Source organism: Mastomys coucha, unplaced genomic scaffold, assembly GCF_008632895.1.
Source record: "Mastomys coucha isolate ucsf_1 unplaced genomic scaffold, UCSF_Mcou_1 pScaffold14, whole genome shotgun sequence".
NCBI lineage: Eukaryota > Metazoa > Chordata > Mammalia > Rodentia > Muridae > Mastomys > Mastomys coucha.
The window spans coordinates 135,360,045-135,378,685 of NW_022196896.1; the positions used below are offsets into that span (position 1 = coordinate 135,360,045).

The window sequence follows — 18,641 nt, forward strand, 5'->3', positions numbered from 1 at the left end:
CCTAATTTGGTTCCCAGCACACATGGTCAAGATGTCTCACCACCACCTGTAACCCCAGCTCTGGGGCATCGGATGCCTCTCAGGCCACCATACAAACCAGCTCAAGCACACACTTCTTCACATAACTTAAAATAAATCTTAGGCAGGGACAAAGAAACCAACAAGAAGGCTGTCCCTGGCCCTGCTTGCCTCTGTGTTCGGTGGCTACCTAACACCTGTGCTTAGGGGCTTACAGAGGATGACCAGAGTAGGCACTCTACATGATCTTCCAAGAAAACCTTCTCCTGGCCCACCCGCCACCACGCCTCCACCACCACCCCAGAGTACCCTGAGGCTTGCCATACCAGCACTGTCTTTCATTTAGAAATTAGACAACTTTGAGTTAGGTATGGTAGTCCACACCAGTACTACCAGAATACTGAAGCAGAAGAATCAAGAGTTCAAGACCAGCTGCATAGCAAATGCAAAGCCTTTCTGATCCCCATGATATGTTGTAAAAGAAAAGAAATAGTCAATATTAAAAAGTTGACGGAAGGGCTAGAGAGATGACTCAGCTGTTAAGAGCACTGACTGCTCTTCGGGAGGTCCTGAGTTCAAATCCTAGCAACCACATGGTGGCTCACAACCATTTGTAATGAGATCGGATGCCTCTTCTGGTGTGTCTGAAAGACAACTACAGTGTACTTACATATAATAAATAAATAAATAAATAAATAAATCTTTTTGTTTTGTTTTGTTTTGTTTTTCGAGACAGGGTTTCTCTGTGTCGTCCAGGCTGTCCTGGAATTCACTTTGTAGACCAGGCTGGCCTCGAACTCAGAAATCCACCTGCCTCTGCCTCCCAAGTGGCTGGGATTAAAGGCATGCACCACCATTGCCCGGCAAATAAATAAATCCTAAAAAAAAAAACAAAAACAAAAAAACAGTTGACAGAAATTATAGGAGTTTGTTGTTTGTAGAGTTTTGATTTGACTCTCTCTCTTTCTCTCTCTCTGAGTGTGTGTGTGTTGTATGTACAAATGTGTCTTCAGATACAAAGTAGCATACACACAGAAGCCAGAGGAAGACACTGACCATCCCACTTTGTAACTCTCCATTTTGATCCTTGAAACAAGGTCTCTCCCTGAACATGGAAGTAGGTGGGGGCTGGCAAGCCCCAGCAATGCTCCGGACCCTCTTTCTTGTAGGACAATCTCAAGTTCTGATCGCCGCCTTTGAGTGTAGGAGCTACGGCAGCTTGTCCAAAGTGTCGCCCTGTCCAATTTGACACTAGAAAAAATTGCAGCTTGCTTGGGAAGCATGTGTGCCTTGCAGGAGGCAGAGACAGGCGTCATGTAGGAAATACTGGGATGTAAGCATGGCAGGGCCATTTCTGTACAATATAGAAAATGAAATGAGTTTTCTTCTGCACTGATCTGGTTTGGTTTGGTTTTGTTGTTGTTGTTGTTGTTTGGGGTTTTTTGTTTGTTTTGTTTCGTGGGTTTTTTTTTTTTTTTGAGAATACTTTATTAGTTTCTAGAATTAAACCCACCTAGTTTGATTATCAGCACATAAGAAGAAAGCAGGAAAGCTCAAAGTGGGTAGTAAATAAATAGCCTAGAAGAGCAGACACTGTTTGCTGGGGTACAGACTGTGTGCTGGGTATGCATTCTGTGCTGAGGTGCACACTATATGCTGGGGTGTGCCACTGTATGTGGGGATTTGCACACTGTGGGGGGGTGAGCGTCCACTATGTGCTGGGGTCTGTACTGTGTGCTAGAGTATGCACTGTATGCTGGGGTGCACACTGTATGCTGGGATACACACTGTGTACAGGGAGGCACATTGTGTGCTGGAATTCGGATCCTGTGCTGCGGTCCACACTGTGTGCTGGGGTGAGCACTGTGTGCTGGGGTGCACCATTTATTTTCTTTGGAAAGTAAGTGGGATACATTTCCTAAGAATAGGTTTTGAGTGAAATAATGACTTCACATTGTAAATACTTGTCATAGAAGTGGTGTCATGGTCTGACGTCATTATGTTTAGGTGGGAATGGACATCTTAATCATGGCCCTCTCCCTTCTCTAATCTCTTTGGGTCTTCAAACAGGTGACTGAGACAGTGGCATCACAAACATGGCTACCATTTTACCTCTGTCTGGGAGAGAAGGGGTTAAAAGTACAGGAAACAACTTAACCAGTCCTCTCCAGTTTCTTTTCTTTTTTTTTTTTTTTCTTTCGAGACAGGGTTTCTCTGTGTAGCTCTGGCTGTCCTGGAACTCACTCTGTAGACCAGGCTGGCCTCGAACTCAGAAATCTGCCTGCCTCTGCCTCCCGAGTGCTGGGATTAAAGGCGTGTGCCACCACCGCCCGGCCCCCTCCAATTTCTATGACTTAGCCAGTTGGGGGTGGGAGGTAGGGACAATAATCTAAGTAGGCACTTGCTCCAAGCTAGTTTGACAGCAGAAGCATGGGGCAGGGCAGGGAAGAAATTGAATTGAATTTCTTATCATTCACTATTCAAACCCTAACCCTGGCAGTACACATATATGGAAGGTTTCATGTAGTATTTGCTGATCATTGAAACACATAACTAAGGAGACCTCATCTATTACAGTGTCTTAGTCAGGGTTTCTATTCCTGCACAAACATCATGACCAAGAAGCAAGTTGGGGAGGAAAGGGTTTATTCAGCTTACACTTCCACACTGCTGTTGATCACCAGAGGAAGTCAGGACTGGAACTCAAGCAGGTCAGGAAACAGGAGCTGATGCAGAGGCCACGGAGGGATGTTCCTTACTGGCTTGCTTCCCCTGGCTTGCTCAGCCTGCTCTCTTATAGAACCCAAGCCCAGGAATGGCACCACCCACAAGGGGCCCTACTACCTTGATCACTAATTGAGAAAATGCCTGAAAGCTGGATCTCATGGAAGCACTTCCCCAACTGAAGCTCCCTTCTCTGTGATAACTCCAGCCTATGTTAAGTTGACACACAAAACCAGCCAATACATACCTATTCACCCCATCTTCCTGACAATGCAGGAATTCTTCCTTTGATTCTCAGGCAATCTTTGAGAAGAACAGTGCCAACATTGCTGCATTCTTTCTTTTATGGTTGAGGGAATTATTCTAAATCATAAGGCAACAGAGAGCAGGGCAGCGGAATAGGGCCCTCCTGTTTATGATTCATCATAGCATATTTTCTTGGTGGCCTGTAGAGAAGCATGGTCAATACGGAAGTAAGTATTTTATTAAAGGAGACGCTCCAAGTGGCAGCTAGGACCCAAGCTGGAGTCTTGTGGGTTTGTCGTAACCATAGGGTACCAGCCGTGTGTGCCTGGGGACGGTGTGGAAAGAGAAGGCAGAAGTGGTGGGAACCAACTTCAGACCACTGCACTGGGCTTGCTCTTTACTGGCAGAAGGTCCAGTCCTACTTGGAAATGCTTTTTATCTCCCTTTTTCCCAAGTTGTGCTCCCTACATGGGAGGCTGAAAATGGCCATAGTTTTTCCAGTTGCTGAAAACTATGGCCAGATGGGTGTAGAGGGCTTGGAGCCTCGGAAAGGACCTGGACAAATGACAGCAGCTTCAGGTGAATGCATTCAGACGTTTGCCTTGGTGATTGTGTCTTGAAGGAAGGCTTAGGGTGGCACTTCAAGGTGTGGCATAACAGAGACCAAACAAAGGCTCAGAGGCGATCTATAAATTTTGTGTGGGGGCTGAGGGATCCTTTTAGTGAGTGGTTGTGCTTGGCAAAGTTTATGAACAAAAGTTTATACAATGTTCACCTTTACAAAAAAGGGAAACGGGGTGGGGGGGCAGGGAAGGAAGGGCAGATAGGGAGGAAACAGAGAGCATAGAGAATGAAAAGAGAGGTCCTGAGAGGCTGACAGACACTGTACAGGATAAAACAGAGGTATTGAGAGGCAGGGAGGAACTTAGTGTGGAAGAGTGTAACCCAGGAAGCTACAGAGGCTGACATGGCCCAAGCATGTCAGGATGCTATCAGACCGCACATGTTCACAACCTCTCTTTTTTATTACCACCCACCCAACCCATCCCTAACAAGCTGCTTTGTTTGGCATTGGCTGTATTCACCATTCTCCCGAGAAGGAGAAGCTTCTCTTCAGTTTCCCTTGCTAACCAAGACAGTTTCTGCAGGTGACCAGTCATATCGAGTTCACAATGACTTACAGCTTCCATTTGAGAGGTGGTTGTCCTCCAGTCTCTCCCCACCCCACCCCACCCCCGCACTGCTGTGGGTGTGCTTATCCCAAAAGTGGTACAGCTATGACCCCTTCCCACAGCCTCATTGTCATGTTCAGTGTCAGAGTGTTTGGTGTGCCCTGATCTCCCAATGGCAGTCCCTGACGATACGCAGAAATCACAGTCTTTGCTTTCACTGTCTTCCAGTGTCATCTTGCATTACAACATATAAGAAGACACCACCTCCAGTCCCACCCAGAACTACCACGAAACCTTTCATTTCTATCACAGCCCAGAGTAGCACAGAGTCCGCGCAGGATGCCTACATGGACGGGCAAGGCCAGCGCGGAGACATGATCAGCCAGTCTGGCCTCAGCAACTCCACCGAAAGTCTGGACAGTATGAAGGCTCTCACGGCTGCCATCGAGGCTGCAAACGCCCAGATCCATGGCCCGGCAAGTCAACACATGGGCAGCAATGCCGCTGCCGTCACCACCACCACCACCATAGCCACTGTCACCACCGAGGATAGGAAGAAAGACTTTAAGAAAAACAGATGCCTATCTATTGGGATACAGGTAACTGCTCCCTCTACCTTGAAATAGAACGCACTGAGAAGTGTACCTGTTCTGGTGTGTGTGTGTGTGTGTGTGGTGTGTACGTGCGTGTGCGTGTGCGTGTGCGTGTGCGTGTGTGTGTGTGTGTGTGTGTGTGTGTGTGTGTGTGTGCATATGTTTCCAGGAAATCATTTGCTGTTGGGGATGAGAAAGCTATGTTTAGGAGGTGACGTTCAAATTATTAACAGACAGCATGGCTGGGGCAGGCGGTGCAGGCCTGTGATCTCAGCACTCTAAAACCTGAGGCAACAAAGTTGCAAATTGAGGCCAGTTGTAGTGGCAGAGACTTTTAACTCCCGGCATAGGCAAAGCTCTGCGAGTCCAAAGCCAGCCTGGGTTAACATAGCAAGATTCTGTCAAAACAAATGAGAAAGAAGGGTTGAGAGTTCAAGGCCATCTTAGGACAGTTTAGACTACATTTGCCTTTCTTAAAACGAATCAAAATACCAAAAAAAGAAAAGAAAAAGAAAAAAAGAAAAAACAAAATTATATCTGCCATTACTTTGTATGTATATGAAAGTACCCTTAAGTGTCTAGTGTGCATATTGATTCTCAAACAGAGTTCAGGAGCTATGGCTGTGGCTAAGCACGGTTGCTGCTCTTGCAAAGGATCTGGATTGGTTCTCAACACTCACATGGTGACTTACAACCCTTTATAACTCCAGTTTATAGGGGTTCAATGATCCCTGCTGGCCTCCTCAGGCATCAGTTATTGACGTGGAACACACGCATACTGGCAGGCAAACATGCATATGACAAAATAAATATTTTTACTGAAAATTTTTTTTCTACAAGCTATATTCTGATCATGGTTTTCCATCAACCAAATCCACCACCCCCCACTAGAAAACAAACAAGCACATAAAAGTAGAAGCAAACAGATAAAACAAACAGAAAAAAAAAACAACTAAAAAATAAAAAGCATAAGGAACACATAGAGCTGCAGATACACGTTTTCACATACTGAGCTCCCACACAAACACCAAATCAGAGAACCTAGTCTATAAGCAAAAGACCTGTAAGGTTAAAAAACAGGATCCCAGGCAAAGCATTACGGACAAAACCCTCCAAATACCACTGAGTTCATGTTGTGCTGGGCCTGGGGACCACCATTAAGTGTGCTTTGTATACCCAGTGAGACTCCATTAGAGAGAACAGAGCTTTCTTTACAAGCAGTTATGGATTGGAAATGTCTTCTGGGGTAGGGTGGGGGGTTGTGCCCATTTCTCCACTCAGTGCTGGCACACCTTCTGGCCCAGACTCAGCAGGCCCTGTGAATGCTGCCAGAGAGCTCATGTGTATGTTCTGTCTGGAAGACATTGTTTGCTTGGTGTATACCATTCATTTCTTGCTGTGGGGGCCAGCAAGAAAACTCGGCTTGCAGAGGTACTCTCTGCCAAGCCTAACAATGGGAGTTCAGTCTACAGAACCCATGTGGTAGGAGAGACCCAAACCTACAGCATGTCCCATCATCTCTACTAGAGTGCTGTAGCACACACATGTCCACACTCACTTCCTCATACACACACACACACAATACTCACATGCACATACATTCATGCACACTGACATAATACTCTCTCACACACACATACACTTACACTCACACACAATAGTCACCCACACACAATCACTCAGAAACATTCACGCATACTCACATAATACTCTCATACACACACATGAGCTTGTACACACACACATTCACTCACACACATTCAGACACAGGCACACACAGCTAACACAAATACTTGTAATTGTGTGCACATTTAGACACATACCTATACAGACAGGTGATAGAAATATTTATAAAGGTGTGCATGCCCGAGAATTGCTGGGGTCATCATCAGGTTGCCTTATGCCTAATCCTGTTGAAGAGCCCTATGGGAACAAAACATCCTTCATCATTCACAGACATGGGAGGCCAGGAAAGAAGCGACTGTTCGTGGAAAGCAACAGCTAACCCAGCATCACAAGAAAGGAATGTGATCAGTCTTGAGGTCATTGTTGGCTACTTAATCATGCGTTTCATGACAATACAATGGCCAGCCCAGACACATCTCAGATCACCCTTCCTCCCCGCAACTCATGCTCCACAGAGGGAAATATTATGGAAATACTTTATTATGTTGTAAATTTTCTAAAATAACATCTAGCTGACCTTGGTTTGTCTTTTTTTTTTAAATCATATTTTTTAGCCGGGCGATGGTGGCACACGCCTTTAATCCCAGCACTTGGGAGGCAGAGGCAGGAGGATTTCTGGGTTCAAGGCCAGTTTGGTCTACAGAGTGAGTTCCAGGACAGCCAGGGCTACTCAGAGAAACCCTGTCTCAAAAAAAAAAAAAGTCATATTTTTTGCATGTGTGCCTGTACACACATACATACACACTTGAAGTAGCACACATGAAGAGGCCATAGGACCACTTTCAAGACTTGATTCTCTTCTAATATGTGGGTCCCAGAGATCAAACTCAGGTCATCGAGCTTTTCTTTTTTCTTTTTTCTTTCTTTCTTTTTTTTTTTTTTTATTTTATTTTTTTGGTATTTTGAGACAGGGTTTCTCTGTGTAGCCCTGGCTGTCCTGGAACTTATTCTATAGACCAGGTTTGCACAGTCTATAGAACTCACACAGATCCACCTGCCTCTGGCTCCCGAGGGCTGAGATTACCAGGGTGCACCACCACACTGGGTTTATGTGGTGCTGAGGATCCAGCCCAGGGCTACTTGAGAGCCAGACAAGCAATCTGACAACTGAGGTATATCTTCATTCCCCATTTTGCATCTTCACTGGTAATTTAGAACTTCCAAGAGTACATTTGTTTGTGACATTCTCTCTAATAGAATACACTTACAAGAAATTACATACAGTTACCTCTTAATATGTTTGGTATATACGGAGTCAATCAATCACAGCTCCAAAATTATTTTTAAATGTCCCTGGGGTAGGAGAGGTGGCTCAGTGGTTAAGAGAACTTGTTCAGGGCTGGAGAGATGGTTCAGCAGTTCAGAGCACTGACTGCTCTTCTGAAGGTCCTGAGTTCAAATCCCAGTCACCACATAGTGGCTCACAACCATCCTTAATTAGCTCTGACACCCTCTTCTAGAGTGTCGGAAGACAGCTACAGTGTACTTACATATAATAAATAAATAAATCTTTAAAAGAGAGAGGGAGAGAAAGAGAGAGAGAGAGAGAGAGAGAGAGAGAGAAAGAAAGAAAGAAAGAGAGAGAGAGAGAAAGAGAGAGAGAACTTGTTCATCTTCCCAAGGACCTGAGTTTGGTTTCCAGCTCTCACAGCTGTCTCTAACACAAGCTCCAGTGGAATCAACACCATCTTCTGGCTTCAAGTAGCCCCATACATGTGACATATGCACACAGAATCACATAAATAATAATAAGTATGAATCTTTAGCAAAGTGCATCTGGCTGGGTGTGGTAGTACATGCCTTTAATCTCAATACTCAGGAGGTATAGTCAGGGGGGTCTCTGAGTTCAAGGCCAGCCTGATCTACAGAGCAAGTTCCAGGACATCCAGAGCTACATGGTGAAATCCTGTCTCAAAAACCCAAAACAAAAACCAAAAATAACTGTACAGTACTCAACTCTGCACATCGTATCCATACTATTAAATGGAAATGCTCTAGAGTTGGCCCAGTACAAGGGAGGATGGATGTAGTAATAGGTAGGCACTATGCCATCTCATGTAAGAATCTGAGCATTCTTGAGTGGATATCTATGGTGATCCTAGAACCAGTTCCTGTGGAGACCAGAGAACGTCTATGCTTATAAACCTGTGGAGGAATCATAGACATTTGTCAGCGCTGGAAGTAAGTAAAACAGGGGTGTATGTGTTTGTTTGTTTTGTGGTTTTTCGAGACAGTGTTTCTCTGTATAGCCCTGGCTGTCTTGGAACTCACTCTGTAGACCAGGCTGGCCTTGAACTCAGAAATCTACCTGCCTGCCTCCCAAGTGCTGGGATTAAAGGCATGTGCCACTACTGCCTGGCTAAATTGTGTTTTATTAAAGTCAGCAGTCAGGGGCTAGAAAGATGGCTAGGTGGTTAAGAGCACTTAACTTCTGCTTCGGCAGAGGCCTGGGGTTCAGTACCAGCATCATGGCTCACAACTGCCTCTAACTCAACATAGAGTACACATATATACACTCGGGTTAACACACATACACTTAAAAAAAAAAAAAAGTCCCTAGGAAACATTAGCAGAATCCAAGAGCACGCTAAGAATGTAGTAATCGCTGCTATCGGATGCACAAATGTAGATCAAAGAGGTTGTAAGTCACAGAACAGTCCCCTCATATATCCCAGAGGCGAGAGCACATCTGCTTCTCCAGTAAGATAATGGAAACAACTCTGTTTGCTTGATGATTCCTTCAGGTGGACGATGCCGAAGAGCAGGAGAAAACCGCAGAGAGTAAGGCGTCCAGTAAGTTCCAGTCCGTGGGAGTGCAAGTAGAGGAGGAGAAGTGGTAAGTCCATGGAGGCGAGGCTATGGCAGCGCTTCCTGTCTGGGGGGTAGGACGGTGGTACAGTACTCATCCCATGTAAGTCTGTGACTGTGGCGTGGGGGCGTGACGGCTGCGCTCATCTGCGGCTCTGCTTCTTCCTGTCTGAGTGGTGAAGGGCCGCACAGTACAAGCCTGCAAGCTCACTGGCCTTTCCACCATGTTTGGGAGTGCTTAAAGCCTCAGTCAACACTAAGTGTTCCCCTACCCGTACCCCAACCATCTCGCACTCCTGCCCAATGCTGAAATCCTGGACAGCACATACCATTTGAGCCAACAGTAGCTGAACTGTCCTCCCCTTCACACAAACACACTGGGTGCAAATGTGGAAACTGCCAAAGGTTCTTCTTCACGAAACTTTATGGCCATTTTTATATTAATTTTATTAGTAGTACTAATAGTATTGTTTTGTTGTTGTCAAGACAACAATGTAGTACTACATAGGCCTGGCTGAGCTAGAACTCTAAACCAAGCTGGCCTTAGACTCAAAGCCTGCCTCTCCCTGCTGAGTGCTGGGGCTAAAGGTGTGCGCCACCATGCCCAGCTCTGTGTGTGTGTGTGTGTGTGTGTGTGTGTGTGTGTGTGTTTTAATTTTGCCTGTTTGTGTGTGGATATGTGTTTAGGACTACAGGTACACTTGCACGCACACATACACACACACACACACACACACACACACACACACACGTACAATAAATAAATGTTAAAAAAAAAAAAAAAGGGGTTGGGCTGGAGAGATGGCTCAGCCTTTAAAGGCAAGGCTCACGACCAAAAAAAAAGGGTTTTAAGTACACAAGGTCCATTTTTATTTACCCTGTTGTTTAAAGTGAATTTACTGCAGAATCTTAGTACCCAGAAGTAGGAAATTTAGAATCCTGTAATATCATAGAATCCCAGTGCAAACATCTGGTGTCAATATTTTCATTTTATGAATGAGATTCTATAATCCTATGGACTCTGATGTCCTGATTATAGATTCAACAAAATGAGGGAGGGAAATTTTAGTTCTCAGAACCTACAACATTTGGCTCACAGTTACCTGAAGCTCTGGAGGAGACGATACATTTGGGATATGAGGAAAGGTGTGTGCGCCTCTTCCCTTGCCCCCAGCACACGCACATGCATGCACACATACACCTCATTAAAAAAAAAAAAAAATCAGTCTTTAACAACAGAGCTATATGCCTCCCTCCACTGCTTGTATCTAATCCCTGCCTAGTGCTAGCCTGAGGGACCCCGACCAGAACCTTAAACATCTGTCTTCTTTAGCTTAAAGGAGGTTTTCCAGGACCTGGGAAGTCACCACTGTGCCCTTCTTCTTCTCTTTCTTTTTTTTTTTTTTTTTTTTTTTTTTTTTTTTTTTTTTTTTTTTTTTTGGTTTTTCTAGACAGGGTTTCTCTGTAGCCCTGGCTGTCCTGGAACTCACTCTGTAGACTGGGCTGGCCTCGAACTCAGAAATCCACCTGCCTCTGCCTCCCAAGTACTGGGATTAAAGGCATGCGCCACCACCGCCCAGCACCACTGTGCCCTTCTAATACAAATCTGAACAAGCCAAAAAACATGTCCTCACTCTACTAATGAAGTGAAGTCATGTGGCAAAACATGCTTCCCCCCCCCACCTGCTTCCCACCACACATGTTGTGTTTATAAAAAGATAGGGAGAGAAAGAATCTGTTTTGGTGGAAGTGTAGTCAGGTGTGGGGGAAGGAGGTGCCTCCGAGGGCCCACGCTGAGGCATCCCTTCCCAGACCGTATAGTATAGAGTTTATTCATGGCATGGCAAGGGGAGTTGAGAGTGTAATAGAGAAAGGCACAGGGAGAGAGAGAGAGAGAGAGAGAGAGAGAGAGAGAGAGAGAGAGAGAGAGAGGAGGCCTGGCCATGAGCATGTGGAGAGGGGATGGTTTGGGACAGAAGACAGAGGGAGAGAGAGAAGGCAAAGAGCAGAAGGGCCAAGCAGCCCCTTTCATAGAGAGTCAGGCACACCTGGCTGTTGCCAGGTAACTGTGGGGCGGAGCTTAGACAAAATGCTAACAACACACTCTCCAGATTAAAGAGCAGAAGACAGAAACCAGATACAGACAATCACAACTATGGGAGGGGAGACAAGCCCAGAAGCAGAAAACAGCCCTGGGGAGGAAAAACTCAAACTGTCACCAAATTCCTGGCACATCAGAGAACACTGTCCAGGGGAAACTTAGAATGCCACCATACTTGGTAAATTTTACCTCAGGAACTCTCCTAGGCCTGCACAGTGAACACTGAGGCAGCAGGAAGAAGAAAGGAAAGAGAACTTTTTTTTTTTTAAAGATTTATTTATTTTATTTATGTGAGTACACTGTAGCTGTCTTCAGACACACCAGAAAAAGGCATCAGATCACATTACAGATGGCTGTGAGCCATCATGTGGTTTCTGAGAATTGAACTCAGGTCCTCTGGAAAAGCAGTCAATGTTCTTTAACTGCTGAGCCATCTCTCCAGCCCCCTGAATGATTTTGAAACTAGGTCTGTACTCAGCAGAAACAACATCATGAGCTTCCTGCCATTTTATCCTACCTGGGGGAGAGAGATTCTTCTCTACCTTCCTCAGCTTCAAGTGTGGGGGAAGGGATATGCCCAGCCCCCCTACCTCACGCCCCCTTAGCCAAATAAGAGAGAGAAATAACTTGAGGAATCCCCATAAAACCACAGTCCAGGGCACAGGGTCACGAAGAGGATAAGACAACCCCAGGGCCGTGCGAACAAACCTCTGCATAATTACTGGCAAGGAGGATGCTCTGTCATTTTTTAATATAGTAAGTGCCTGCCAGGAAGAACAGCTGGAAAGATTAAATTAAAGCCATATTAGGTAGGTGGTAGTAATCAAAACGGTGGCACATACCTTTAATCCCAGCATTTAAGGGCAGAGGCAGGAGGATCTCTGTGAGCCTAAGGTCAGTCTGGTCTACAGAACTAGTTCCAGGATAACCAGGGCTACACAGAGAAACCCTGTCTGTTACAAAATACAACATGTCGAGGGGGAGAGGGTACCTTTGGAGGGCCCATGCCAAGGTGTGCCCCTGAAATGACACCATGCAACAGACCTGGCATATAAGAGGTTCACTAGGAGATGGAAGAGGAGTGAGGGCCTGGGAAGAGATAGAGACAGACAAGTGGACATGTAGACAGACAGATGGGAGCAGAGCCCTGAACATAGGGGTGGGGAGGCAAAGAGAGAAGGTGGAGGCCCCTGCAGAGAACACATAGAGAGGACGTGGGGACAGACAAAGCTGCTGAGTGGCTAACAGCTCCTTCTCTATGGAGCACTCACCAGTCACTAGGAACTATCAGATCATGAAGTAAGCAGTTGCTAGGTCCCTGAGGGCAGGCCGCAGAATGCGTGTATACCAACACGGTCTTGAGAAACAGACAAACAAAAAGGAAAGCAATATTATATAACCTTTTCTTCGAAAAGTGAGAAAGGGCTGAAGAGATGGCTCAGAGGTCTTCCAGAGGACCCAGGTTCAATTCCCAGCACCCACATGGCAGCTTACAACTGTCTGTGACCAGTTCCAGAGGGATCTGATGCTCTTCTCTGGCCTTCATGGGTACCATGAAGGGACACATACGGTACACAGACAGACATGTAGGCAGAACACCCAAACACATAAATAATAATTTAAAAAGAAAAAAGTATTTCAGTCTTACATTTTTATTCAAAAACATCCCCACAGTCAAACAATCTGTCTTCCTACGTCGACACCCTGATACTTGTCCCTCTATAAAAATGCTAGGTGTGGCAGGGCCATGGATGTCTTGATAAAAGGAGGCACTTGCCACACAAACCTTTACCTGAGCTCAGTTTCTGAAACCAACCTAAAAGTAGAAAGCTGGTCTCATCTGACCAACAAGCCTACACACACACATGCACACATACATATATACTGATAGTAATTTTTAAAATATTTATTTTTAGTTGTATATATGCAACTGTATGGGGATTTACACACATATGTGCCCTCACAGACAAGAGCTATCGGATCTCCTGGAGCTGGGGTTATAGGAAGTCATCGTGAGCTATCTAACTTGGGTGCTGGGAACTGGTCTCAGGTTGAGACTGGACTCAGTTTATAATGGGAGAACATTATAAGCTCTCAACTGCTGAGCCTTCGTGATACTTTTTTGAAAAATTATTTAAAATGGTGGGCATGGCTGGTCGGTGGTGAAGCATGTGTTCAATGCCTCCACTTTGGGAGGTAGAGACAGGTGGATCTCTGGATCCAAGGCCAACCTGGTCTACAGAGTGAGTTCCAGGGCTGCACAGAGAGACCCTGCTCAAAATAGATAGATAACAGATAGATGTAAAGACAGACAGACAAATGCTGGGCATGATGCACTTCTTTAATTCCAACACTCTAGAGATGAAGTGGGTGGATCTCTGTGAATTGAGGCCAGCCTAGGCTTCCTAGTGAGTGCCAGGCCAGCCAAGGCTATGTACTGAGACCGGGTCTCAAAAACCCAAAGAACTAAGTAAATAAACAAATTAATCCCCTAGGAAGGGCTGACAGTAATTTTAGTGTTTAACCTTCTAGAATATTCCTCCACAGGTCACTTTGTATTTGGCCTTTCTGTGAATTAATAAGCATTTATATAAATGCCTGTTTCTGAAAGAAACCCATTGTCAGACACAGAGGGCATGCTTTCATCTTCTGTCTCTTATAATTCCCTTTTATGTTTCTGCTGGTGGCAGTTCATTTAGATACCATCTTACAAAGCAATACAGGGCAGTTGAGATTCCTTCCTGATGACTGGGGACCCCCCTCCCCCCAATTATCTAGTGTTAATGAGGAGCCAGCTGTTTTCACACTGAATACCAGATAACAACCCAGGCTTCCTTACCCAAACAGAGTGGGATAAGAAACCCCAACCACACAAAAAGTGAGAATAGAAAGAAAACAGAGCCAGAAGAAAGAGATGGATATGTGAGAGGCCAGGAGACTCCCATCTTCTGAATGGTCACAGTTTAGGTAAATAACATGCCTGAAAAACCTACTGAAAAACAACCTGACTGGTTGTTTGCTGAGCAGGAGACCTCAGAGTTCTGAATTAAAATAAATCAGCTCCTAAGTTATTTGTAAAGAGACACAGAAGCAAGATGTGTTGGGCAGCCATCTGCTTCAGGAAGAGGCATAAACATGGAACAGCACAGAGTTTGTGGGCAGCTAGGACAGCCTCAGAACATCATGGATAGCAGATATATCGTGTCTCCTCTTCTGGGCAGGCTCACAGTAGGGCCCATGCACAAAGGAATGCTATCCAACGGTCATTGTTTAAATGCCCTGAGTCGTTTTGCAAGAAAGCGGTTCTATTCAACTTAACTCATTACCTTTGTCAAACACCGGCTATCATCTCCCAGTTCCTGCTCTGCTCTGCAGGCCAGCTAGTAGTAGCACTGATCCACAGGGTACATATTTACTGATGTGAAGGGTGAATTCTAAGCAAAGCAGTTTGCATCCACAGCGCCATCCACAGCGCCATCCCTGGGTGCAAGCCCTCCTACATCTGCTCTGTCCTCTCTATGCCTTTTGACTGCTCCCAGGAATCCCTATGAAGTCTTCTAGGCTTTCAAGCTGATAATTAACAACTCTAGGAAAGTAATCCTTTCTGTTGACGAAGGTGAGAAAGCCTGAAGCTCCCAGGGGGCTCCCCTTTCCCTAAGTAACATTGTATTAGCTCAGTGACTCTAAACTGCCCTTTGTTACATGAGCCCACTGGTAATTCTGACCCCAGCAGTGGACACAAAAAGGGAGGTGATTACTGTCTACATGATAAAAGGACTATGCAGATTTACTCAGAGGTAAAGATATAGTGACTTGGTAACAATGTATAACCGGTATGATTCAGAGTAATTGGGAAAACAAAAGCCACCTGTGTCTGTGTGTGCCTGAATCTTCTCTTTACATCCTTGTTTTAAAATAAGGATTGTGTGCTACTGAATAATTCAATTAATGGAAAGAAAAGTAGGGGCTGAAGAGATAGTTCAATGGGAAAGAGCACTAGCTGCTCTGGCACTTGAATACCTGGGTTTGATTCCCAGCACCCACATCACAGTTCACATCTGCTGTAATTACAGTCCCAGGGTCTGATACCCTCTTCTGGTCTCTGAAGAAATCAGGAACACATGTGGTACACAAACATACATGCGGACAAGTCAGCCATACACATAAAATAATAAAATGTTAAAAAAAAAAATCACCACATAAGTTTTCTCTTTGTTATTAAATACTCATGCTAGTTAGCTTAGCGCTGGCTGCTAAGCCTGAAGACCTGAGTTTGATCTTTGGGACTTATATGGTATAAAAAGAGAACCAAAGTTCATACATTGTCCTCTGACCCTCACCCATATGCTGGGGCACAAGCACACCCCCCGCACATACAAAAAAAGTAAATGTTTTCAAAATTTACAACAACAGCTTTCTAGCTTTAACGATTGCAGCACTCCAGAGACATAGGAAAGAGGATCTCTGTGAGTTTGAGGCCAGTCTGGTCTACATAGTGAGTTCAAAGGTAGCCAGGAGTTAAAAGACTGTGACTCAAAAAAAGGAAAAAGAAAAAGTTTTCTGTGTTTAGTTGAGGAAGCATTATTATTGTTATTGACTTTTTCTTCTGCATCTTGGTGGATGTGCAGTGATATCTATCTCATTAGAACTTTGGTTTGAATTTCTCTAATCAATATTGAGTTATTTTTTTCATGTCTCTATCGGGCAATTGTATAGCTTTTTGGAAAGTGTTTATCCAAGTCATTTGCCTTTTTATATAAATTGGACTTTTTGTTCTTTGGTTATTCACTATTTTAAGAATTCTTTGTATATTCTGCACACCAGAACTTTATCAGATTTAACATGTATTTCCCTACATTCTATGAGCTGGCTTCCCACTCTCTGTATAGGGTATTTTGAGGCAACAGATTTTGAAAAAGTCCAGCTCATCCCTTTGTTTGTTACTTATATCTGTAGTATCCCACTTAAGAAATCATTATCAAGGAGCTAGAGAAATGGCTTGGAGGTTAAGAGCACTGGCTGCTCTTCCAGAGGATCCTGGTTCAATTCTTATCACCTATATGGCAGCTTATAACCACTTATAATGGCAGTCCAAGGGGATCCAACACCCTTTTCTGTCTTCCCTCTGCTCCAGGTATAAATGTGGTACACAGACATATGTGTAGCCAGAGCACTCATACATATAAAAATAAATTAATTACATATATATATATATTATTTTTTTTGAGACAAGGTTTCTTGGTGTAGCCTTGGCTATCCTGAAACTCACTCTGTAGACCAAGCTCGCCACAAACTCACAGAGATCCACCTCCCTCTGCCTCCAGTGCTGTGATTAAAGGCATGTGCCACCATTGCCTGGCTAATTAATTATTTAAAAAAGAAATCATTACCAAACCCAAGGTCAATATTTGGCTGCATATATATTCTTCCAAGACATAGTGTTAGATCTACATTTAACCTTTGATTCATTTTGAACTATTTTTTTTATGAGTTAAGGTAAAGATGCAAAATTGTTCTTTCTCGGGGCTAGAGAGATGACTCAGCAGTTAAAGAGCATACTGACTTCTCTTCTGAAGGTCCTGAGTTCAATTCTCAGCAACCACATGTTGGCTTACAACCATCTGTATTGAGATCTGACACCTTCTTCTGGTGTATCTGAAAACAGCTACAGTGTACTTACATATAATAAATAAATAAATCTTTAAAAAAATTATTTTTTCTCATGTGGCTGTCCAGTTAGCTGTCATTCACTGATTTATTAATTCGTTACTTACTGGAGGCAAGCAGAGAGAAACTTCAGTGGTAAAGAGCACTTGTCTCTCTGGCAGAGGACTCTAGCACCCAGAGGGCAGCTTTTCCTGTGACTCTAGATCCAGAAGATCCAACATCCTCTTCCAGTCTATGAGGGCACTAGACACAAATGCGGAACACATGCATGCAAGAACTCAAATAGACACATAGAATACCAAGTGCTGGGATTAAGGGCGAGCGCCACCACGGCCTGGTGTAAATAAATATTTTTAAGTAAAATAAATAAATTGTTTATTTGTTTGTTTGGGGGCAGGAGACAGGGTCTCAGTATGTCATCCTGAAACTCACTCTATAGACCAGGGTAGCCTTGTAATTCACAGACCCACCTGGCTCTGTGTCCTGATTGCTGGCATTAAAGGCATATACCACCACACCATTTGATTTTTTTGTTATGTTAGCTTGACCTTGTATTCCAGTTTTATCATCCTGTATCTTTCCCACATAGTATTGGATTTGATTGGCATTTTTTCTATACTTATTTTCTATCTATATTCATGAGCGATAGTGTTCTGAGGTTTTTTTTGTTTTTGTTTTTATTTATTTATTTATTTATTTATTTATTATTTATTTATTTGGTTTTTTGAGACAGGATTTCTCTGTGTAGCCCTGGCTGTCCTCGAACTCACTCTGTAGACCAGGCTGGCCTTGAACTCAGAAATCTGCCTGCCTCTGCCTCCCAAGTGCTGGGATTAAAGGCGTACGCCACCACCGCTCAGCTTTATTTTTTATTATTATTTTTTTTTTTTGGAAAGGTCTTTGTGTCTTTGGTATCTGAATAATGCCATCACTGAGTTAGAAAATAGGTTTTCTGTTTCGGCTTTCTGTGTAAGATTCTGTGTAAAATTTACATGTTTCATTACGATTTATTGAAGTCAAGTGTTGTATTAAGTATTTAATCTCAGTGGGGGGTTCCTACCCCAAACTTTTATATTTATAATAAGCCTTTAAAGCACTAGAGCTGGGCAGATACCAGCTCTCTAAGCTATTATGTCTCCCTCCCACAATCCCCAGCTGTGACTTGCCATGTTCTACCTGGGCCGCTCTTAACTTCTATTGGCTAGCCCTCATGCCATGTTTTCATGACTTGCCTACCCCATGGCATCTTCTCCCCTCTCTACCTTCTCTTCTCGTCTCCCCTCATGGTCCTCCTCAGACTCCAAGCCCAGGAACTGAAACCTCACCTACCTCTCTTCTGCCCAGCTATAGGCTGTCCTTACTAATCAGCCAATAGTTTTAAATCAAGGAGCAAGGTTACATAGTATCAATTGGAGTATGCAAGGATTTCCTCTTCCACCAATTTCCCTGGATTTCCCTGTGAGCAACCAGACTTTGGGGCCAGTATTTAGCATTAGAACACATAGCAACAGAACAAACCTCCACAGTCTTATTTTTACTACTATTATTTTGAGATAAGAGTCTCATTATATAACCCTGGCTGCCCTGCTTTATAGACCATGCTAATCTTGAACTTAAAGCAATCCT

At 44.1% G+C, this 18,641-nt stretch overlaps 1 protein-coding gene across 9 annotated transcripts in view; it reads left to right on the top strand.

Annotated features, from left to right (window-relative positions):
- Positions 1 to 18,641, top strand: part of Dlgap1 (DLG associated protein 1) — a 791,008-nt gene that overhangs the window by 729,359 nt on the left and 43,008 nt on the right. For all 9 annotated transcript variants that reach the window (XM_031368694.1, XM_031368695.1, XM_031368696.1 and 6 more), the window contains 2 exons: positions 4,389 to 4,759; positions 9,184 to 9,275. In XM_031368694.1, coding sequence (XP_031224554.1) covers positions 4,389 to 4,759; positions 9,184 to 9,275 — 463 coding nt within the window. The remainder of the gene's footprint in view (positions 1 to 4,388; positions 4,760 to 9,183; positions 9,276 to 18,641) is intronic.